The following is a 24,808-nucleotide window of genomic DNA, read 5'->3' on the forward strand; positions in this document are numbered from 1 at the left end:
GATGGAACGGGCTTGCGACGTACGGGTGGCCCATTGTACATGGGCTGCAGCCCATATAGGTTGGCCCACTATATAGTTTCCATGGAGTTTGCCCCAGAATCTACCGCGCTGGTCAGTGGTCAGGGTCGCCGTCGCCGACGTGAGGCCGGCCACGGCCAGCTTCACGGCCACGACGCTGAGCGTGGCGCCCAGGGGCGGATCCAGCATAGGCTGGCGGGATCTCAAGCCTCTACTACTAACATGAACGTGAAAACTATGAGAGCCCCACGAAAATTGCACTGAATTTTTTACCTTATATAGATGAGAGGGGGACTGTAACTCTATATAATTTGCTCAGACACCTATTCCTTTCTATATCCGTGATCGTCTCCGACAACGATTGCAGGCGGTCGCCCTCGAACATGCGTTCCATCGTCTGGCACGCCTCCTAGCTCGTTCTCCTCCTCCGTCGTTCTCAGGTCGGCGGCGGCCGGCGGCGGCATTGTTAGCTTCGCCGGAACGTCTCTTAGCTCTCCTTTTAAATTTCCCGCGCTTTCTGTTGGTAGCTTCGGTTTGCTTGCGTTGAGTTGGGTGCGTAGTGTGAGGCGCGGGGCGGGAGGGATTTTATACGAGGCGTGGGGATGCGAATTGGTTTGGTTGCTGCGTCATGTTGTGACAGTTTGGTAGTTGATTAACGAACTGTTGCTAACGATGTTCCTATAAAAAGTGGGGAAATGAACTGTGGCTAAAGATAGCTATTGCTGTCGTACCCTGATTATGTATTTTGATTTGTTTGTTCTCCCAGCGAGAGAACTTCCGGTGGCTACTTAACCTTGACATGCTATCATAGTTTCATTTTGTACTGGATCATGTCTTTAAGGGGATAGTGTATATGCTGTTAGTATAAATAAGTGTGCTTTAAGATTTTACCATGTATAATTTAAAGACCAAGCATTCAACGGGTTAAATAGAATACCATCGTACAAGTGACTTTGTCCTATAAATACATTAAAATGTGTTGTTCATCCCGTAGCACTAATAGGGGGCTGTTAAAGGAACCCTAAGCAATGACATTTCTTAGGCCCTCTTTGTTTAGGCTTAGGCTTATTGGACTAGACTTTTAAGTTAGCTTATTGACTTATATGATTTATAAGCCGGTGGATTTAATGTCCTAAGTTTAGTGGTTGAGTCATACATCTACCTCACATAAGCCAAAAAAGCTTCTCCAACCTAGCTTTTGGCTTAATAGTGTTAGAGTGACTTATGGCTTTAAAAAAGCCAAACGGAAAAGCTACTTATTTGTTTAGGCTTAGACTTTTCGACTTATAAGTTAGCTTATAAGCCTAAACAAAGAGGGCCTTAGTCAGGGCCACTTGTACGATGATATTTCATAAAAGTTGCACTTATCAATGGCATTTTATGGAATTAAGCGCTTGTTAATTATATTTCTTGAATTTTATAAAATATAGTATAGATATAAGAAAAAAAACTATTATGATCCCTCGATGGGATATCCTGTCATGTATTACATGTTATTCAAATAATCACGAATCTTTTTTTAAAAAATATAAAAAATATTTAACAAGACAAAATAATGTATGAGATATCACTTCACAAATTTTAAGACGAAGTTGATAGCGCAAAATAGGATTAGACCAAATTAGGCCTATAAAATTCATTCCCTAGTCCCTATAACTTCCTACTCCTATCTTATTATATCTCTTGGATATAGTTGGCCAAATAGGCTGCCCAGCATGGCACTGGTCGTGCCTGGGCCATGGTTAGTCGGGCTGGCACAGCCCGACCGACACGCAAGGCCGTGCTGTGTCAGCCCACGTGCTTCGTCCAGGTCAAAATAGCGTACCTTGGATCGGGCCGCGGGCCTCGGGTCTCGGGCCTCGGCCCATATAACCATCTATACTCCTGGAGGAAAAAAAAATAACAGGCACGTCAGCAGGATGAGTTGAGTTCGTCCAGAACGTTCAAGCCGATCACACCGATCACAGCGCGAGCTCGATCCAACGGCCTCTGTCTCGACAGCAAGGCAGCGCACACACCATCGCTCCACGCGTCACCTCCTTCCACCTCCCGCCGCGACGTGTCTTCGGACGTGTCGCCCCGCTCGCCTTCCTCGCCCACCGCCCGCCTCCTCCTTTACAAAAACCCCCGCCTCCCACACGCACGACACGACGCTTGCACTTACAGCTGCAGCTAGCTTTGCCCAGTTTTGCTTAGCTTTTCTCTGCTTCCTTCGATCCCATCCATGTCCAGGTTGATGGCCGCCATGCTGCTCGGTGGCGCCCGCGTCGCCGGTAACACCACCACCGCCGTGATGGCGCTTCATCATCCGAGGCCGTCGTACTTCCTCCCTCCCCGGCCGCGGCTGGCGGCGGCGAGCTGGAGCCGCCTCCGCCTGCAGACCGCGCCGAGATCATCCCAGGTGCGTACCGTTCGTCCGTCGTCGATCGCCGTCGCCGGTGAGTGATGGGTGTTGTTGGGTTGGCTGGCTGACATCAATGGCCGTCGTTTTTGTTCGGGGTAGGCGTACGACAACTCGCCGGCGGACGACCGAAGGGACGTCGGGGACAGGTACAGGGACGCCGCGGAGGAGGCGAAGGAGGCCACCGGCGACGCCAAGGAGCGGGTGAAAGGGATGGCCGGGGAGGCCAAGGGCAGGGCGGCGGACATTGCCGGCAGGGCCAAGGACGAGACCAAGGACACGGCGTCGCGCGCGGCCGACGCGGCGTCGCGGGCGACGGACCGGGCGAAGCACGAGGCCGCCGACAAGGCGGCGGACGTGAAGGACCGCGCCAAGGACGCGGCGGACATGGCGCAGGGCACGGCGAGGGCGGTGAGGGACAAGACGGCGGAGACGGCGGAGGGCGCCATGGACAGGGCCGGCGAGGCCAAGGACAGGACAGTGGAAGGGACGAAGCACGCCGGCGAGAAGGTGGCGGAGATGACCAAGGAAGGGGCGAGCAAGGTGGTGGAGACGGCGCAGGCCATCGGCGAGAAGGCGAAGCAGGCGGCGCAGGGCGCGTGGGGCGCCACCAAGGAGGCGGCGCAGGGCGTCAAGGACACGGTCGCCGGCGGCGACGTCGACGCCGACGCCGCGATGAAGGAGCAGGACAGGATCGCGCAGGAGGAGAAGAAGAGGCAGGCCAGGGAGAAGGGCGCTGGCTTGCCTTAGGCTAAAACTGCATACTTGTTGCATGCTTATTTGTACTAAAAGCTTTTTTTTTTAGCTGAATTTTAGTCGGTTCAGTTCTTTTGGTTGAATAATGTTGGCAAACTTGAGCCTCCTAATGTCTGTAAGACTGTAACTGTAATGGAAAGGAACTTATTGAAGTTATTAGCCATGCAATGTACCAATGTACACTAGTAGACTGTAGGAGTTCTAATACGCCTTTCATACACCACATATTTACTTGTAGACTAGTAATTATAATGCGCCTTTAATACGCCACATATTTAACAGTTTAAGGTGACTCTAAACTGAAAAGCAGTAAACACATGAAGCGGATAAAATCAGTGGAAAAACAGTGAGCTGAGCTGTGAAGACAATTTTTCTGACCTGAATCAATCTAATTGATAACTTTCTGGAACCTTAACGACATATAAGGTACTGGAAGAGAGACAATTCCAGTTGAGAAAGAAATGAACTGAAGCCCTGACAACACTGGACTGCTCGAGTCAGACCAGAGCTAAAAATATTTACACAGAACGAAATGATCATCTTTTTTTTGTTGTTGTTAACACTTGTAGATATCAAAATTTTTACTCAAAAACTCAAAACGAGTACCTTGTCTAGTACATGGCAAAAGAATCTCTTCCTCACACAGGAATACACATGTTAGCTCACCACACTCTGATGTGTTTGCTACACAACATTTGCTTGCAGATACATTTCGCAATTGTACAAAAATTACAGGAGACGTGGATTCCTAAAACAGATGTTATCCCTTCCTGAATAATGCTAGAGGTGCAACTATACTCTTCTTCTCTTTGCAATGCCATTCTTCTCTAGTTAGTGTTATCTCTACTTGATAGCAACGAACAAAACAAAAGGGTGTCGGAAAGGGTACCATTCGGCAATCAAACATAAGAGGTCAAGCGCACCTGCATCACATTTGTGTGTGGAATGCTCATCGACATCATCGCCCTGCGGCAGTTGTTCCTCAAGAATGCGAAGAAGTAGTTTATGATCAGCTTCTTGAAGAACCAGGAATTCTTCCTGGCTTTGACGATGGGGTTGTCAATGAGATAGACGGCTCCAGATTGCTTGGCCTGCCTGATGAATGCGAGCTCCAGCTCAAGGTTCTGTGTGTAATCCACCACAGGATCGTGCTGAGGCGTTGAGCAACTGGCCTCAGGAATAACTTCTGCCGAAGGCACAAAGTCTGCCAGGAGAGGGACGTCAAGCGAGTAGAGGCTACCATTTGGCGCTACGATTGTCCTAGATGGGGTTGGAGGCTCCTCGTCAGAGTCGATGTCGTCTCCACTTTGTAGGGATAGCTCTACTGCCTCCCGCTGTATGAACTTCTCGAGGCCTTCAATCAGAAGGCGCTCAAATGTGCTTTGGCTCTCCTGGTTCTTATCTTTGTAGCCGTACCTACACTCATCCAAGTTAACACCATCATAAGCTTTTTGTGACGACTACACATACTTGGAGACAAATTAACTCCAGGAGAAACTACATCAGTAACTATTTCGCATGACAAAACTGCAAAATGCTTATAAGGACGGAGCTAAACTTCAAGTAAGATATAGCATACCTTGCAATACAGCGGAACATGTGATAACCCCTTGTACAAACACGTTGGAAAAGAAACCTTTCAGTCTGGGGAACCACGGGCACTGGTACATTCCTGATGCATACAAAAACGATTATCGAGTGGATTGCAGGAAGGGCAATCAGAAAATGACCAAAAATTGCCGGAACTCCTTTCACTATCTCACTGTAGACCAAGCCTAATCCAGGAGCTCTAATAGTACCAAGGTTGGGCCCCAATTTTCTCATCAAATCCTTTGAAAGCTTCTTTTTAACTTCACTGTCATACTTCAGTTTGCTTCCATAATTCCAGATGAACATAACCATTAGAATACCAGATGCAAAAATTATCAGAGCCCAACCTCCATCTCCAACACTACTTAGAGACGATGAGAAGAAAACCAACTCTAAGGAGAGGAATGTGATGACAAATGACAACACTTTCACAATACTGGTTTCCCAAATTAGAAGCATTATGATTGTAACATAGACTGTGGCCATTATCATCACCCCAAGCTCAGCTATGGCTGTTCAATATGGAACAGGGTAAGCGCATGTAGAACACTGAGCATTACAACTTATTAAAAAGCAGATAAATAGACAGATTTGCACTAAAAAGTATAACCATATAATTAAGTTATTACTAGATGAATACCCTGCCACATTGCTGAGGGAAATTAAGTTGCATAATATGCACAAATAAGATTAAATACGAATATTAAAACTAAAACAAATTGATACTTATGAATTTTGAGGCCTAAAAAATTGAGATTACTTGGTGTTATGAGAGAAGAAAGAAGAGACAATTTGAACCATAGATCTATCATCCAATGGCTAGAAATAATTAAGGTGATGTGGCTTAATGATAGAAGAGAGATAACATTAACTACACTTAGTGGGGATGAACTATACAAGTATATAGGATTACCATATGCATTGCCAACATCATATATGCTTCTGAACAGCAGAATAAAGCCCAAGCAGGAAAACAATAAAAACCAGTTCACGACAGGAATGTATATCTTAGCCATAAATTTCCGAGACGTATGAATGATCTTGAGTCGAGGAAAGCAACCAAGAGCTATTGACTGCTTTAGGCATTGGAATATAGCTGTCGTCATTGTTCTACTAGCAATCAATGCGGCTAAATTGGCTATTAAGAAAACAGGCCAGAAAACTCCACCTGCAACGAAAACAACGCGTAGTAAGCCAAAGTATCTAAGTGCTATGGAATACTTGGTATCGGCTAAAATTATTGAAGAAAAAACAGTCAATGTAATCACTAATATATATTTTTTTTCAAAATATAAGGATTATACGTCGATTGAGATTATTCAATTAAAAAAGAATGGGTAAATGTTCAGCAATATCTGCCTTACTTGGGATGGATGAGAAGAAGATCTGCTCAGATGAATTTTGGTTTGCAATAAGAAAAGCGCCTTGTCCTAAATAGGCCAAGACAAGGCAAGGAAGAACAAGAAGCGCAAACATTGACTGCAAAGGAGGAATAAGATGGATTTAAATATAATCACAGAGAGTGGTTACATTGAGTATATCTAGGTGACAAGAAAAGAAATATTAGCAAGACGATACCTGAACATATCTTACAGGAAAGTAGGAAAGATTTGCAAAGATTGCCTCGGACCCTGCAATATGTTTTGGATAAGTGTATCAAGTTTCTTTTAGCAAAAGAAAGAGTTGAATATTCCTTCTTAAAATAGCATACTGCTGATGGAAATCAATTGTAACTGATGATGGGCCGACTAGTTATGATCTTTACCTGTTGCACATAAAAGACAGCCAGCAAGGGACAGCCAAGCCTGAAAGGGATTCCTCCCAAAATAATAAATAATGTAGAGAGGATTAAATGCTTTAAAAGCTGCTGGGCCATATGTACTGAGATTGTATATACCAATTCCTCCGAGACAGCAAAACCATATAAGTAAAGAAGGGCCAAGTGCAAACCCCATTTTGCTAGTGGCATACCTCTGTACACTATACAAGATTACAAGAAGTACAACTGAAATCATCACCACAAGGCCTGCAAATAACATTTAGTGGAGTTAAATAAATAGTTTGCTTAGGTGCTATCAGATACAGGGATCTAAAGGATCACCTTGTGAGGCATTTGGTATCCCAACTTTCAAGCCACTGACAGCAGACAGCACTGCATTCAAGAATAAAGAGTTAAATATTAACTAATAGCACTCCTAGGAGAGGAGATTTTAATATAAACACAAGTGTAAAGTATCCATTTGATGTCTTGTGTATTCTTTATGATCTACCCAGTAACAAATACTTGAACATGAAGAACATAAAAAGGAAAAGGAGAAAGGAAATAACCTGACATAGCTGGTGTGATAACTCCATTTGATATGAACATTGCAGTCCCAAATAGCACTAGACCTAGAAGCAACTTCTTCAATAGCAATGAAGATTCAAGCTTCTCCTTTACTTTTATGGATCTCTCAAGCTCTGGCGTTGGAAGCTTGAGTCGGAAACTCGACATCCTCTTCTCAGAGTGTACTTGGTTTGGAATGAGACTCACTTTTGCATTTCTGCAAATCAAAGAGTACAACGCAAATATACCACCTGTAGAGTCATGGAATCACTGAAAGATGTTAATGTTCTAACTTAGTCATTATACAAGACTGAACATGACAAACTAAATTCACAACCTCAGATATACCTTCACCATCATCATTAGCCCAAAGGACGACTAAGACATACTTCACTAGTGGCATCGAAATTAGAGTATAAAGGACAAGTGACAGTGCTCCAAGAACATCCTCCTCTCCAAGAATGGGATACTTGCTGAACATGACATCAAATGTATACAATGGACTTATTCCAATATCTCCAAACACCACAGCAAGAGTCTGAAGGGCAAGAAACATTGTCCTGCCAAAATCAAACTCCTGCACATGTAAATAAACCATATGGAAGATAATTAAGGAAACATCATCAATAATGCTAGCTGGTTTTTCAAAGTAGCGTGTACATTTCAGGATCTAGGTACAATTATTTCGATGTACCATAAGAATATCCCATCGTTCGGGTGTTTGCAATTTTTTTTTTTGAAAGGATGTTTGCAAATATTATTCAGCTGATGAGTCTTCAAAATGTTCCCTTCCCTGAAAAATCGCAGTTACTTGGATGAATCTTCAAAATGTTTTTTTTTCTAGATGAGTATGTTCAAACAATTAGTGTAGTTTTTTATTTAAAAGAAAAGGCAGGTGATTTGTCAGACAATCGGTGTAGTTGATCGCACAAGATCATGAACATCACATCTCCCTTAGGCATCTGATCAATTGCAAACCATTCTCATTGTCGTCCAACACAAGGTTAAACCAAAAGTAACTAGTACACATGCCTAATCGTTGCCATTTTTCCTCATGATTCTAATCGCATGGGCAAATCAACTTTAATCATACCGTGACAGCCATATCATTCTCCAAATCTCTCGCACCAAATGACGCACAAGCACACGCACGAAAGAAAAAGAAAAAGAAAAAAAAAGCAAACCGAAGTAAATCAAACCGCAAGCCAGAGGCCCCTCACCTCGCTGTCCTCGATGTGCTGCGCGACGGAGACCTCGTAGCCCTCGACGTCGAACCAGTCGACGGACGGCACGGTGCGGATCAGCTTCTGCTTCTCCCCATCCTCGCCCTCCCCCTCCCCCTCGCCGCCGCCGCCGCCGTCCTCCTCGTCCTCCTCCTCCTCGGACCCGAAGCTCCCGCCCCTGCCCACGGCCCCGACGGCCGCGGCCGCCGCCTCCACCGTGTCCCCGTCCTCCTCCCCCTCGTCGTCCTCCTCCGTGGATACCCACCGCCACTCCATCGACGGCGCCTTCCGCATCCCCCCGCCGCCCATCGCCGACGCCGACGCCGACGACGACGACGACGCGGCCATAGTATCCCGATCGGATCGAGAGGCGAGGCGAGGCGAGGCGAGAAGGGACCAGGAGAAAAATTCGTCTCCGTGTGTTGCGTGTGGAGATGTGGAGGCGCGGATGGAGGAGGAGGAGGAGGAGAGATCAGGAGAGAGAGAGAGAGAGAGAGAGAGAGAGAGAGAGAGAGCGACAAAACCGCGAGCCGGAGAGAGAGAGGCGAGTGGGTTGAACTGAGCGGTTTCGTTCGCGGGGGGCGATGCTGAGGTGGCACACGTGCTGACCACGTGAGAGCGGGCTAGCGGTTCTTTTTTTTAAAAAAAAAACCTCGTTGAAATGTGGATGCTTTTTTGTAAAATTTATTCAAACGATTCAAAATTTAGTCCCTTTTTATCTAGAATTAGAGTGAATTGCATATTGGACCGCTAATATTTGCCTTGGTTGCTTATTGGACTAAAGGTAAATATATCTTTTTCACATTGGGCCTGCTAACTCTACAATAGTTGCACATTGAACCGGTGTTCTTCTCCAACTCCCTTCTCCATTAAGTTGTATTGTACCCGATTTGTAGAAGTCTCTGCACCTGCCATCTAGCTCAAGCTCGCTACCACAGATGAGCAAGGCTTCGGGAGACCAAGACCTTGAGTGAGCTGCCGCCGGCCGGTGATCAAGCCCCTGCCCTACGCTGCACCGCCCTACGCTGCACCGAGCTCGACCTTCACTGACACCACCTTGCACTGGATCTGCATTGAGCATTGCCCCGCGCTCGAGCTCACCATCGGCGGTGAGCAGACCATCAAGATCACGCCACCAATCTAGCTTTACCACCTCCAATCCCTGCCTGTGCACTGGAGCTCAAGTTTGAGCTCGACCTTCGTCAGCTCAGGCCACTCGGTCGATCTCGCCCGCACCCGCCCCTGCATCAAGCTCACCCTCCTGGCCCTGCAATCTCTCAAACTAAACCTCCATCCAACAAGCTGCTGCTGCAGGGGAGAAGTTGATGGTAAGCAGCTACGATTAGGTTGAGTAAGCGTTGGCTGAGCTCCTTCGTGGATATCTGTTAACTGTTGGCCACCAGTGTTCGAGAGAGATAAGAGATACCGACACTGACTGACATGTGGGCCACTAGTGTTAAGTGAACTTTTGGTAATAATACCTAGCCCAAAGTGAAAAGTTGTGCTACCACCTAGTCCATCATGTAACAAAGGTAATAAAAACTGGTCCATTATGAAATTTACTCTTAGGATTATAATCTAGCTTACAAATAAAAAAGTCTAAGCCTAAATAAATAAGCAGCCTTTTCATTTGGGTTTTTAAAGACCTACTTATTTGGTAGAACTCCAACTCCTAAATTTAGCTCCAGGAGTTGAGTGTGGAGTAGAGTTGTGGAGTAGTCTAAACCTAAATCCACCTCTCTAATGTATTCTGTGAGAGTGCTCCACCCATTACCCAACTACTCCCTCCGTTCCGATATGTAGCAACCTAGGATGGGATTAGATCCATCCTAGGACTACAAATCTGGACAGGATGGATCTAATCCCATCCTAGGTTGCTACATATCGGGACGGAGGGAGTAGGCTCTTATTTTAGGTTGAGCTGAAACTGTTTGGCTGGGCTCTAGCTCCAAAAGAGATTGAGCTAGAGCTGGAGCTGCGTCAAACATGCTCTAAAGCCATAACCAAAAACTAGGTTGAAGATTTTCTTTTTGTTTCTGATGTGAGGTAGATGTATGACTCCACTCTTAAATTTAGAACTTTAAATCCACGGGCTTGTAAATCGTATAAGCCAGAAACTAACTTAAAAGTCTAAACTAATAAGAGTATAAGAGTAAACGCCCTTAGCATCTAAAGTTAAATTGCCTATTGGCTATTGTTATCCAAGTTCGTGTGGACATAAATTCTGTTTCTGTTTGATTTCAGACAGTGTAGCATTTTGGGTTTAGCTAAGGCTGTGTTTAGTTTACGTCAAAATTGGAAGTTTGGTTGAAATTGAAACGATATGATGGAAAAATTAGAAGTTTATGTGTATAGGAAAGTTTTGATGTGATAGAAAATTTGGAAGTTTGAAGAAATATTTTGGAACTACGGCGCAAGTTCTGTTCACTGCCATCTCCCACTGGGTGGAAATTCAGAGATCTCTGGAATTTTTTCATGGTCGCATCTATTCCGGAATTGATACTTGAGAGGGACACGCAATGCAAAACATGGTCAAAAGTGCTAATAAAAGTGATAGGAAAATCCCCTCCTTTCACTTTCAAAAAGGCTTCTTTTGAGTTCTCTGAACTTCTCAGGAAACCGAATGATTGACACAGTAGTCCCCCCCTTTTGTTTATGTATCAGAAAAAAAAAATCATCTTGACCTCGCATGAACAACTGAAGGTACTGAACAGGTCATTGACATGCCATAGCACGATTGCTTCTGCCTATTGGATAATACACTACTGCACCAGCAAAGCAGCAAGTGTAAAATCTTTTTCTGAAAGTGGCAGCTCTGAAAACTCTGAAACTGTGTGCCGTAATTCTTGCATGCACACGGAGATTGACCATCTTTATAAATCCTAGTTAAAAAAGTATTCCAGTTCCAGCTTGAATTAGAGATGGCAACGGGTGCATACCATCGGGTTCTCTTGCCCCATACCCACACCCACGATGTCTAAATACTCCCACTTAAATACCCACACCCGTCGCGGGTACAAAATTGTCCCCATACCCACACCCATGCGGATAACGGGTATCCAACGGGTACCCATAATCATATAATTGACTTGTAATATTTATAGTTTTGTACTATAATTAGCTATATTAGAGTTGTAAACCATCAATATTTTCTCTAGCAACAATGCTATTAATATCAGTGTTCAAAGGCGAGTAAAAAAATTATACAACCACATTACATAATCAAGAAATCAAATAATAATTTCATATAACTAGACTAAGCGATGCTTTAAGATGTGAAAAATGTTTTATGCTATGATTTAGTAGTCATTGAGAGTTATAATGCTCATAGTTTTAGACTCAATCAACGGGTTTTTTCTACCCACGGGTTGGTGGGTACGGGTGGGTAAAGAACAGACCCATACCCATGTACCCAATGGGTAAGAGTTTTCGTCCGTTAATAGACCTATGGGTATAAGAGTTAGAACACGATTGTCTTCTAATAGAGTAAAAACCCGTCGGGTCTCGGGTTATGGGTACCATTGCCATCTCTAAGCTTGATGCAGTTTATGCAACTGCAGCGTAGACTGTGGAGCAAGCCCTTGTAATTAATTTGCCATCTCAACGTGTTTAGCACATCTTTGGCATCGACCACCGTTTCATTCCATCGCCCAAAACCATGACCTGGTGGTGATTAGCAGAAAATGAGTTGACTAGTTCGTTCTGAGATTTCTGATAGACCTTCCTGCTGGCACAAGCCCAGAGCAAAACTCAATATTTAGTCACCATGAAATCTGAAAATATCTTCCAAAGGAAATATCTGAAAACTAGAAATCATCATCAAATGGTTAGTATATATATTTTGGATTGAATTATGACAGGGATGTGCCTGGTAAAACATATTACTCCTGATAAGGAAGAACATGCAAACAAACGAGAAAGCCTCACACTGTCCAATTCAGACTTGAGACTGTCCGACAATTTCTTACTCCCCTCGTCTCAAAATATAAGTATTTTTTAATTTCGACATAGTCTTCGATATGCTATTTTGACCAATAATATTTATAAAAGTAATATATTTTAAATAAAAAAGTTGTATATTACGATAGTTTATTTAATGATAAATCCAGTAGCATCAAATTTACATTGATTGATTTTTTTTATATATATTTGCTATTAATAGTCAAAATTTAAAAAGTTTGACTTGACATTATTCTAAAAATGCTTATATGTTGGGATGGAGGGAATAGCTATTTACTTTTTTTTTTCTTAAACAGAACATTCAAATTAAATACTCTATCCGTCCCATAATATAGCAACATAGTACAGGATGATGTTTAGATCCGTTATATTATGAAATGTCAATATTATAGGACGGAGTGAGCATATAGTAATAAAATTCAATCCTTTCAACAAATTAATCTTAAACATCTGCAAATTAACCTTTTTTAAAAAAAATTCTGAAAAATCCAAATTCCCAAAACATGATCCATTTCCTTATCCCCTCGAAGCCAACTGCAGCATCACACTACCTCACCCACTACCCCGCGTCGTGCCTTTTGACTCCTCCCACCTCAAAACCGCGGGCCGCATCCCGCGCCGCCGCCGCCCACCGGCGGCAACCACCCGCCACCGCGAGCGAACACCCCTATATAAACCGCCACGCCACGCCACGGCCACCAACTCCGAACACGACATGGCGCCCTCTCTCCTCACCACCCCGTCCCAGGCCCTGGCCCTCGCCCCCGGCGCCGCCGCCAGCCGCGTCGGCGGCGGCGGCGGCGGGTCGGCGCGGGTGAGCTTCCCGTCCGGCCGCGTCCAGCGCCGAGGCGCGCTGGGGATGCGGGTGCGGGCGTCGGTGGCGATCGAGAAGGAGACGCCCGAGAGCGAGCCGCCGCCGACGTTCCTGCGGGAGGACGGGTCCGGGGCGGGGTCCGGGTCGGTGCGGGAGCGGTTCGAGGCCATGATCCGCCGCGTGCAGGGGGAGGTGTGCGCGGCGCTGGAGGAGGCCGACGGGAGCGGCGCCCGGTTCGTGGAGGACGTGTGGTCGCGCCCCGGCGGCGGCGGGGGCATCAGCCGGGTGCTCCAGGACGGCCGCGTGTTCGAGAAGGCCGGGGTCAACGTCTCCGTCGTGTACGGCGTCATGCCCCCCGACGCGTACCGCGCCGCCAAGGGGGAGGCCGGCAAGAACGGCGCGGCGGCAGATGGCCCCAAGGCTGGGCCCGTGCCCTTCTTTGCCGCTGGCATTAGCTCGGTAAGGCACAATTACTGGTTCATTTTGAGTGAGAATTTTAGGTGATTTTGCAGTTCTAGTCATTGCATTGCCGTCAGAGATTTGGATTTCTTAGCATCAGGGGTAGTACACTACACTACGATTCCATTCTTCAGCTTTGTTGGCATCCGAGATTCCGAGTGCAAGTGAACTGTTTAGGTGGTCAGTAAAATTTGGGAGTCTTTACATCGCAGTTGTGTGAATGATTTGGCTATTGTGGGTGTTTACTGTTCACAATGTCCATTTTTAAACTTCCATGTGCTGTTTGACAATAACAAACAGTTGTTGAGAAGGAAGTGTTTGCTAGATTAGTGTTTGCTTTTCTGTTTGAAATGTAGTGATGTCATTGCTATCTTATTGTGAGAACTTGAAATGCATAACTTTGAATTTGGATATGTAGTTAAGCATTTGAATGATGAATTTAGATGAGCCCGATATTCTATCGTCTTCCTGTATATTCTCATAAGAGACTAGGAATTCTCATATATCGGAAAATTATGTTTTTAAGAAATTTGGAACATGCTGCATTTTGTTAGATGCTTCAGCTTCAGCCATCATTTGAAGAACTGCGGTGACCATGTTTGCCATGCCTGTGCAATATTTCCTACTGTCTCTTGTATCCCAAGCACTGGTGACTGGTCCACTGTCTTGTGCTACTGTTTATGTGCTACTAATTGGACCAGTAGAGTTATAAAGAGCTAGATCTTTAGCCAAACTTTGTATTTTTGTTCCACGATTAAACACACTCACTCTTGTTTCAACATATCATACCTTTCCAGTAATGGAATTATTCCTTTTATCTGCAGGTTCTTCACCCCAAGAACCCATTTGCTCCAACATTGCATTTTAACTACCGCTATTTTGAGACAGATGCACCGAAAGGTATTTGTGCGAACAATATACACTGCATAATTTTAGTTTCATCAAGTGTAGGTCAATCTTAGCAATTTTTATGATTACTTTCTTTTTCCGCCTGCAGTTGATATGTTCTCTGTTCTATCCTCTTTAAATCTTTTGTTTAGATATACATGTGAATGAAGCTAGATTTTTTTTTTGAAAAAAAAACTGGATATCTGTATGAGACATAGAGCAATTCTATTTACAGTAATGAGTAAATATAAAACTCTTAACATTCTCCTATATATTACGATTAATTTACATTTGGTTGGCCATTTAAACCACCTTTATTATCAGGAACTGCGAATCTCATCATGCAGATTATTAATTCATAATGCTCTACTGCAGATGCTCCTGGTGCACCAAGGCAATGGTGGTTTGGAGGTGGTACTGATTTGACTCCTTCATATATCATTGAAGAGGATGTGAAGCATTTCCATTCTGTATGTAACAGTTCCTGCACATTTCAAAGCCATATGTCCTAGACTCCTAGGATCAAGAGTTTTATTTCCCTCACGTAGCCAAAACACTGTTATTTGCTACTTCGTATACATGGAACTCATTTAATTTTTATGCCTTTTCAGGTTCAAAAACAAGCGTGTGATAAGTTTGACCCAAGTTTTTACCCGAGATTCAAAAAATGGTGTGATGATTATTTCTATATTAAGGTACATTCAGTTTCTTATTGCGTGCTATAGCAATTAAGAAAGGTTCTTTAATCTCTGCATATGCTGCCTTTATTTGGACACTTCAATTCTACTATTTTTTTACATCATTTTCTTTGATAATTTATCATTGATCTTGTGCCTTCATGGTTTTCACTGTAAATTAGTATTTCTGAAGACAGTTGTTACCTTGTTTGAATAATTGGAACTTTGGATGAAGCAACCATTTTTTCCCTACATTTTGTTCCCTGTGTTGAATATTCATGGTTTGTCCTTCAATGCAGCACCGTAATGAGCGTCGGGGGCTTGGTGGAATATTTTTTGATGATCTTAATGACTATGATCAAGAAATGCTTCTCAACTTTGCTACAGGTAAAAGTCCTTACTAGAATGACCACACAAACTTAATTTTATGAATTAGCTTGTAGAGATGTGCCGGAACCGGTCTTTCATAAGACAGGGATTTCTGTCAGTTTGTTTCAGGAATTAGTTCAGATAGCAGGGATATATACATGCTCTTCCTCTTTTAGTATCTAATTGTTTGAGCCTTTTTTCAAACCCAAGTGGCACTACTATATTGATGTTGGATGACCCAGTGAACACTGGTTAAAATGGACCCAATGTTTAAGTTTTCGTTCTCTATGTTGACAAACAGATTGTTTTGTCTATCTACAGAATGTGCGGATTCTGTTGTTCCTGCATACATACCAATCATTGAACGCCGGAAGGACACTCCATTTACTGAGGAACACAAGGCATGGCAACAACTGAGGAGAGGTCGCTATGTGGAGTTCAACCTTGTAAGTGATCTTAGATGAACACAGCTAGAGTCTCACTGCAGTATCTGTTTCTGATTCCAGTGTTGCTTCTTGTGAAGGTATATGATCGCGGTACCACATTTGGCCTCAAGACTGGGGGGAGGATTGAGAGTATTCTGGTTTCTCTTCCACTGACTGCACGATGGCAGTATGATCATGTAAGCTAAAATGCTCCTTTGCCTTGCCAATTCAATAAACATCAAAGTATTTCATGCTTTCAGCTTTAAAACAATACAAAATTTAATATCAAATAGTGAGCATATACTGTTGAATATGATATATTCTCGGCAAAGATCATGTTACATGACACATTTTCATCCTCGGGGAGTCAGTCAGGCAGGCAGGTTTCCTAATGTGCCATTTACTTGCAGACACCTGAAGAGGGAACTGAAGAACGGAAACTTCTTGACGCGTGCATAAACCCAAAGGAATGGCTCGATCTCTGAACAGCTTGATTTCGTTCGTTCGTCCAATCGTTTGTTAGCTTTCCTCGCACTCTGTAGCCTTACGATCTCCAAACATGTGTAGTTCTTTTACTTGTAGAATCCTGAATAAGTGTATGATGCAATGCGGGTGTTTTGTTTCATCTGTCGATGCTGTTGAGCTTTGTAACTGTGGTATCAGTTTCTCTCTTTTTTTCGAGTGAATGAAATATAGCCGGTGAGCCTTTTCCCAAAGAGTGGCAAAAATTTGCTGTCTATTTATCTCATGGTTCCCAATATTTGTGTCTAATGTCATTGATTCAAATCCAAAAAATATAAACATAGCTTGAAACCTTTCAAATATGACCCATCCATTCCAAGCTATAATTGGTGAGAATTGACCTGGTGTTTCAGGCCAGGTGCAGCTGATTGGCTTTAACTAGTTTTTGCACAGCGTTGACTGAAATTCGTCGGTTTTTACTAGTTTTCGGTCAGTTTTTTTTGGCAAACCGGTGAGGAGCGGTTTTTAATTTCAAAATGAAAAGGTAAATTCTGGTGGCCGCTCACCGGTTACCTGCTTGGGCCATGACAACGGAGTGATGGATGGGCCAACCCGATTTGCTTGGGCCATGTCTAGCATGACTGCATGAATACATTATTATTACTAGTAGAAATGACTTGCAATCATGAGGTGAAAGGTTAACTGAGGAATAAGAGAATTTTATCAGCTTCATCTACACAGCCAGTTTGCTGCTGACCACTCCTAAAACTGGAAAGGGTCGCCAAGAAAGGAAAAAAAGAACTAGTGGAAAGGGTCGCTAAAATTCCTCTCCAGTTGACATTTGAATGACCTATAAAAGGAGAGGAGAGGTGCTAGTGGACACCACCATTTTTGTACATGATTATCATGCAGCATTTGCAATAAGTACGATCAGTTTTGTGCTGGGAAGAAAAAGGCACAAAGCACTACGCAGCTGAATGGTTATTATTATCATTGTACTCATATGCTTTACAACTTGATTGTTTTATTTCTGATCAGGCACTTATCCTCTCATCACAATGTCTCACTGGTTGGAGACAAATATCCAATTTCAGTGATTGCAAATGGCCCCATCCCTCCTTAAGATATTTGGGCCTCAAGGTTTGAGCTCACTAATGCCTAAGTGGACTAGAGGCATAGATCATATTAGACCAATAACATATTGCTAGATCTCTCCAAATCTTTGCTCATTAGTAGGACTAATTCTTTAATAGCATAGGGCTGCTTAACCTAATTGCTCTTCCCTTTTGTGATTCGCCAAGAGCACAAGGTTTTGGTGAGACCATTTCGGTTTAGAGCAGAAAGTGAAGGGGCAAACCGGATCCTGTTGTTTAGTAACTGTTCAAGCTTACTAAACAACTCCTCTGCACATGAAGGAATAGTAAGGTTGATTGTTCAGAGCCAAAGCTGATGCAAAAAAGCAAACGATCTGATTGGGGCCCTGCATGGCTTGCATGCATGAAATGGCATCATTGGAAAGATTACTCATTTTGCCTTTTGCATATCAAGTGCTAGCTGAACAAGTGAACATGGGTGCATCAAAATATTCAGAACTAATACCACATCATCAAGATGCACCAGCTAGTATAGTGGCAGGGATGAAAACAATGGCGGAAATTCTGATCAGCTGAGTATTGTTTTTTTTAAAAAAAAAGTGGTACCATTTTTGTTTCTAGCCATACAAAATTTGATTTTTTTTCTAATTTCTATCAGCGTCATATTGAAGTCACAACTAAACAGCTAAATTAATAAATATGAAAAATTCCCAACTAACCTAGAACCATTTCCGTAGAAATGATATCGTTTTCCAACCCCGTGGTTCTGTGTTTGATTCTCAACACGCTTACACTCCTCTATATGTCTGAAATGTTTTGATTTATGTACAAATTAAGAGAATTATGAGTTTGAGTGTACCGATCAGGAATGAGTTTTGGCAAGGCCAGACATGCCCTGAAAAAGGAACCTTTTTCCCGTTCCTACTTCTGTCTGACTGCCCTTGTTGGCTGTTGCCATATTGAGAAGGCTCTCATCCTGCCTTTCCTTTTGCAGAGCTGGATCCCAGTTTATGTGTTTAGTTTGTGCGAGCCTACTGAAAAGGACCCCTCCATTGTTGCGAGTTGCGTGCCACAGGCAGGTTGCCATCATGGGGGAAGCATGGCATGATCAACAATTCTGCAACTACACTGCATGACATTCTTTGGTCCAATTCACACTGGGAAACCAAAACCAAAGAGAAGAGCAGGTTTTGTTTCTCATCACACTGAAAAGAAAAAAAGGTAAAAAAAAAACACATTCAGGCCTACCCGCTGCTGCCATCTTGTTCTTCTTTTCTGACGAGCAAGAAGGAGCTCAGCTGACGGAGCGTGGCCGACATCGGGTGTAGAACGATCATGCAGCTGTTTTCTTCGCACAAGTCTCTGAACTTTCGAGATTCTCACGGCTCGATGTGCTTTTGCTATCTGAAACTTCATCCATTGCAGGTTGAAAATGGGGGCAACTCAACTGAAGTATGGGAGGATGAGGCTTCGAAGAATGGGTCCTCCTTGACCGAATTAAGGCCCTATTTTGATATATCTAATCTAACTATCTAAGGATCACAGATCCACGTTGGATTGAAGTTAAATTATAATAGTTCAAAATATTATATTATCTAAAATAAATAAAATAAAATAATTTGTTCAATTATTATCAATATAATTACATATCCAAGTCTATTGATTTCTGGAGTTATGAATAGTCAGCTCCAAGAAATCTCGAATATGCAGTTGTGAAGTTTAAGGCTAGTTTTTAAGTGTACTTTTTGCATGGATGGTAATACATGAATGCTTGACAAACAAAACCTTTGTAAATTGATTTGCCTCAGTTCTGAACTGGAGCTGATGTTGCTGCTTGACGTCAGTTATGACAGGCTAGCCAATAATATGAGCTGGGTACGAACAAATCAACTTGGTTTTAGTTTTAGATAATCTGAATAAAAATGGCCTAAAGCTTATATATTGTTATTATTATTTGAAGGGCATGTCAGGAGTGTTGTGTTAACTGCAATTCATCAAGACCTAGATGCTACTATCCGAACAGGAGGAGTAGAAGTAAAAATTGGCAAGTACAATTCTTAAAACAAATCCAGAGGAGCTTTTGGTGGTGCAGAATAGAACACAGGAATATTATGTTTTAAAAATTGTATACCGTACTACTGAGCAAGAAAGTGGGTGAACCAAACTTTACAAATCAGTATTAGTTGGATTAACAATCAATAAATGGTTGCTCCCAACTTTACAAGAAGTTTGATGCCACTTCCCAATATTAAAATTGCTCTAGCCTATGGATAATTAGTTAGCTGAATGGAGGATACAAAGCATATGTCTCTGACCTTATTATATCAAGAATTCATACACACATTTTTGGGGAGATTCCCTGGAATCTATTGAATTTATATCAGTTAAAAGTTGACTTATGTTTCTAGAGACGTCCATTGCCGTTCACCTGAAAGAAAATTTGAAAAATTCGATATATAACTCATGGAGTCGTGGTCACGGATGGTAGCTCCTGGAAGCAAGCATAAAATTTGTTAGAAGTGTATATGTCATCAAACCAGAATACTAAACAGAAAGGAGATATATATCCTCATAAACTTAGTGCAACTTGTAGCATTGCAAAATGATGGGTCATTACTCACGACACACAAACATCTTATCTTTATATATAATGATTACTGAGATATGATTTTACAACAAAAGTGAAAAGTTTGAAGTCCCCATATGCAGCCTTTGCTTGTCTTCCCAACTAGAACTAGGATGAACCCCATCAAGCATCTATCCTGGTTGCTGGCTTCCAAGCAAAGCAAACCGTGCATGCTTGCCTATGTAATAACCTACTGATCATGCTAAAACACCAAGCTAAAATGTTCTCAAGAAAGTGGTCAAACAGTTTCATTCATTTGTTGATGAGATAGATGTGATTGTGTTCTTTTGAGCTGAATGGAATGGAATACCAAATAGATGAATGATTCTAGGGTACAAAAATGGATTTTGAAATAATATTTCCCTTTTCTCTCTCTTTTTGTGTAAGACTCTGTCTTGTTTCTCTTTCGGCTTTCTCCCAAAGCCAGAAATTTACCTGCCATAAAAAAAATTAAGAAATTTATATGAGGATTTTTTTTTCAAAAATAGCGACTTTTAGGAGCTCAGGAAGCGTGCGCGTTCATATATTCCATTCCATTCAGCATTTAGGTTAAAATGAGGTCAGTAATATAATATCTATTCAATCGTTCCAAATTTCATAACTATTCGAATCATATGCAACACACATAGAGGTATGCATGTGCTCTCGAGGGTTTAAGTAAAACACACTCCCTTTCTTGACTTGCTATTTTTGTGTCCACTCCCCAACCCCAACCACCTTTCACATGTCTGAAGTTCCATTCTTGATGGCCTCCATTAGCTGCAGCATTAACAATAATTACAGGAGTTAGGAGGGGGATAATTGCGGCCAATGGCAGCTATCGCTGTGATGGTATTAAAAATTAATGCGTGCTTTGTGGTGTCACCAGAAACAAACCTTGATGGCTTGTGATTGGTGATCAGATCATGTACAAATAGGCTGTGAGATCATTGCCCATTTCTTTTTGAGAAAATGGTTGTTAACATCACTTAGGTCATGGCAAGTTTGTTGCTTCCAGAAATTATATATGCACGTCCTTTTCAAGCAAGTCCCAGGTGACAATCTCATTCTTGACCCCATAAAATTAATTATTAGCTTATTAGCACTTGATGAATGCCATATTTTCTGAACACACCATCCCTGTGAATTCCATCTCTTTAATAGATAACAGAAAATAAAAAAAAAGATTCAGGATCAAACTATCACGGGAAAACCGAAACTGAAAAAAACCTTTATTGCAAAAAGGTATCTGAAGTTCAAAACACAACCATTTAAGCATCTTTACAAGAGTTTTCCCTTTCTTCTTCTAAAAAGAAAAGGCTCACGAGCCTCTCCTAGCTGAGCATGCATTTTTCATATTATTAAACAAAACAACTACTCTCTCCGTTTTAAAATGTAATAACTTTTAGCAATGTTTATGGACATGTTCATATTCAAATACATAACTCAAAAATATTATATTTAGACAGGTGGTATTTTTTTTCTTTTGGCAAAACTGTTTTAGGCCCCCTTTGATTCAAAGGAAATTTATAGGAATTTTAGAGGATTTCATTTCTATAGGAATTTTTCCTATATAACCCTTTGAATCAAAGGAATGAATCCTATGAAATCCTATGAAATTCCTATGGAATGCCTAAACACATGCAAGTTTTGGAGGAAATTCATGGAAACTTTCCTATGAGTTTTCATCTCTCCTCTAATTCCTGTGTTTTTCTGCGGTCCAATCAAACGGCCATTCCTGTGTTTTTCCTGAGTTTTGTAATCCTCTATTTTACACTTGCACTCGTATTAAAATCCTACATTTTTTCTATTTCTACGTTTTTTCAATCCTGTGATTCAAAGGGCCCTTAATAGCGGAGGAAAAAAAGGGATTCCTCCACGTTGAGCGACAGTAGAGCTGGCACGTTTCTCGAGGCACATGCATCAAAATCTAGTGAGAACTGATGGTCCTGGGTTAATTACTATACTTGCTAGCCTTTTAATTTGCACAGTGGCGATCTTAACAATTACTGTACTTGGTCACAAGCTAGACGTGCTTATGCCTAAAGAAAGGAAGATAGTATGGTACGGCGTCAGTTGGTTATGATAAAATTCTCTAAAGTGTGGTTTAGCTTTGCTTAAATCAGAAGCTGTTAGGGCAAAGATAACATATTTTACTTAGAGCTTTGAAGAGTAAGGCTGTACTTGAATCTAGCGTTTGATCAATATCATTTTGGAATCATAAGCCTTAAGCCCTCTTTTGGAACACCAAAATCTTTTATTACGACATGCAAAGAAAAGATTTTTTTTTTCCGGAAGACCTAGAAACAGTAGACAGTGAGTTACACTGTCTAATTTAAACCTCAGAAAACTCTTATAAATATTTGTTAAGTTTTTAATTGTTTATTAAATTCATATTAAGTCCAGTACGTAGTTTAGAAAACGTGATTTGTAAATTCCTTATATTTTAAGACGAGAATTATTCCAAGTAATTAACCTGATTGACTGATCGGTCGACTTTGCGTTCGAACTCAAGTGTCCAGAACTCTTCCCTCCAAGAACACAGAACAGAACGGTGGATCAGTGTATGATTAGTTAATTAATAGCTTAAATTTTTTTAAAAATAATTAATACGACGTTTTAAAATAACTTTGTTATTGATAGAATATTTATAGCGAATGCAATCGTTTAGTATTTTTAGAAAACGTGTGGTATAAAAGAAGAGAGTGTAAGTTGGGAACTCATCGGAAATTTTACATGCAAAACAGCTGGGAGTGCTCCCTGACTTCTTCGGTTGAAATTATCAACTCAACACATCATGTGCACACTTTTTAAACTACTTAATAGTGTATTTTTAACAAAAATATATAAAATATTGCTTTAAACATTTATATTTTTTTAAATAATAAAATAATTAATACTTAATTAATTTTATGGTAATGAGTCATCCCATTTTATTAGAGTCTGTTTGGCTCAGCTCAGCCAAACAACTTTAGCTCCATCTAAAATGAGAGCGAGAGTTCTTGTTTGATTCAGCTTAGGATTATTATAATCTGAATTATTAGGAGTAAGCCGAAACAAACAAGTAGATTATTACGTTAGATTATTATAATCTATAAGCCAGATTACTATAATCCAATAATCTTCTTTATAGGAGCTTTTTTCAGATTATTGAGTGGCTAAAGACCTACTACCCTTAGATGCCTCTAATAATCTAGAGAAACAAACAACTCGTAGCTTATTTTATGTTAGCTTATTATAATCCAGCTTAGAGTAATCTGATTTAATAATCTAGATTATAATAATTTTAAGCTAAAATAAACAGGACCCTAGATAAAACTCTAATAAATTAAAGAGATGAAATTGGGTTTATACTTCTTCCCAACTTTACTCCTAACACTAAATTTTAGAATTAGAGCTCGAGAAAAAAAATGTCCAACACCGAGCAGTCGCCGACCTGCCCACCCAGCCGAGGCCTCGGTTTCCGTTTGCGGTGGATGTAGCATCAGCTCGATTTGGTATTTTCCCTTCTCGTCCGCAGTCCATCCGCTGCTCCGATATATATCCAGCGCCGCACCCACCACCGGCCGTGGACGAATCACGGGACGAGAAACCCATCGCGCGGCGGGAGGGAGTCCGCGGGCGACGGGTGTCCCCTCTCCGCGACACGCGCCGCCTTGCCACGCTGCTTTCCGGCGCGCCGGGGTGGCGTGGCGTGGCGTGGCGTGGCGTGGGAGGCCGGCCCGGCCTTTTTCGGTCGCGTGCCCTCGTGGAGTTGCCGATTCGGACTCAGGGGCCCGTCGTCCTTTGCGATGTCTGGCCATACAATTGTGTTTCGTGTCAATTCGGTAAAAAAAAAAGCAGAAACAAAAATACTATACATGTTAAGGGCCCATTTGATTGGTAGGAAAAATATAGGAATTTTGAAGGATTTTAATCCTATGAAAAAAAATCCTATGAAGACATTTGAAAAAAAGGATTGAATCATATCTAATCCTTTAAAATTCCTATGGAATAGGTAATCCTATGCACATTTTGGAGGAAAGTTAGCGAGAGGTCTAATCTCTTGGAACATTTCCTTTGAGTCTATCTCTCTCATCTGATTCTTGCGTTTTTCCTGTAATCCAATCAAACGGTCATTCCTATGTTTTTCCTGTGTTTTGCAATCCTCTGTTTCACAATTGTATTCCTGTCAGAATCCTGTGTTTTTCCTATTCCTATGTTTTTTTTATTCCTACGATTCAAAGGGACCCTAAGGCTGATCCGCTAATTTCTTCTAGCTTTTCAACTCGGCTCTCCTGATGAAAGAGGAGGGAAATAAAGTACACGAAAAACAAATAGCATATTTGCATTGCATAGTATAGGAAGTTAATTTGGATTTTCTCGAATAGGCAATACTCCATCTGTTCTAGAATATAAGCATTTTTAGAGTTGACATAATTATTAAAAATGTTGGTAGAATTAAATAGGGAGTGTTGTGATTGGAGAAGTGAAGGTAGGTGGAAAAATAGAATGGTGGAGGATTATGATTGGTTGAGAAGAGAATGTTGGTAGAGAAATTGTTATATTTTGGAACAAATTCTAAAGGCTAGAAGTTGTTATATTTTGGGACGGTGGGAGTATGTTAAATAAATAGTTATTAAATAATTAATAATATAGACTAATATAAAATATATCACTCCATAAATATGTAAGACATAATTAATTCGACTTCTATAAACTAAAAAGAAATTAATTAATTAAAAATAATTAACATACATTC

At 41.8% G+C, this 24,808-nt stretch overlaps 3 protein-coding genes across 6 annotated transcripts; 2 read left to right on the forward strand and 1 right to left on the reverse strand.

Moving 5' to 3' along the window:
- Nucleotides 1-2,167: 2,167 nt before the first annotated feature.
- Nucleotides 2,168-3,343, forward strand: LOC4336949 (uncharacterized protein ECU03_1610). Its single transcript, XM_015780902.3, has 2 exons — nt 2,168-2,419; nt 2,522-3,343. Exons 1-2 carry the CDS (start codon nt 2,243-2,245, stop codon nt 3,167-3,169), a joined length of 825 nt encoding a protein of 274 aa, XP_015636388.1. The 5' UTR covers nt 2,168-2,242; the 3' UTR covers nt 3,170-3,343.
- Nucleotides 3,344-3,527: 184 nt separating this feature from the next.
- LOC4336950 (probable potassium transporter 15) lies at nt 3,528-8,837 on the reverse strand. 4 transcript variants are annotated; one of them, XM_066309184.1, is made up of 10 exons: nt 8,312-8,764; nt 7,440-7,564; nt 7,094-7,342; nt 6,867-6,917; nt 6,531-6,791; nt 6,344-6,396; nt 6,130-6,244; nt 5,679-5,933; nt 4,755-5,277; nt 3,528-4,591 (listed from the first exon to the last, which is right to left on the reverse strand). In XM_066309184.1, the coding sequence occupies exons 2-10, from the start codon at nt 7,492-7,494 to the stop codon at nt 4,075-4,077; spliced, it is 2,079 nt and encodes a 692-aa protein (XP_066165281.1). In that variant the 5' UTR covers nt 7,495-7,564; nt 8,312-8,764; the 3' UTR covers nt 3,528-4,074. The 4 variants fall into 4 exon arrangements, with proteins under 4 accessions (XP_066165281.1, XP_015636387.1, XP_025880578.1 ...); XM_015780901.3 differs by having other exon boundaries at nt 7,440-7,651; nt 8,312-8,648; NM_001419851.1 differs by having other exon boundaries at nt 3,725-4,591; nt 7,440-7,668; nt 8,312-8,837.
- Nucleotides 8,838-12,830: 3,993 nt separating this feature from the next.
- Nucleotides 12,831-16,728, forward strand: LOC4336951 (oxygen-dependent coproporphyrinogen-III oxidase, chloroplastic-like). The gene is made up of 8 exons (NM_001419853.1): nt 12,831-13,547; nt 14,372-14,447; nt 14,811-14,905; nt 15,047-15,130; nt 15,412-15,499; nt 15,803-15,927; nt 16,005-16,103; nt 16,317-16,728. The coding sequence occupies exons 1-8, from the start codon at nt 12,990-12,992 to the stop codon at nt 16,389-16,391; spliced, it is 1,200 nt and encodes a 399-aa protein (NP_001406782.1). The 5' UTR covers nt 12,831-12,989; the 3' UTR covers nt 16,392-16,728.
- The last annotated feature ends 8,080 nt before the right edge of the window (nt 16,729-24,808 follow it).

Source organism: Oryza sativa, chromosome 4 (genome assembly GCF_034140825.1).
Source record: "Oryza sativa Japonica Group chromosome 4, ASM3414082v1".
Classification (NCBI taxonomy): domain Eukaryota; kingdom Viridiplantae; phylum Streptophyta; class Magnoliopsida; order Poales; family Poaceae; genus Oryza; species Oryza sativa.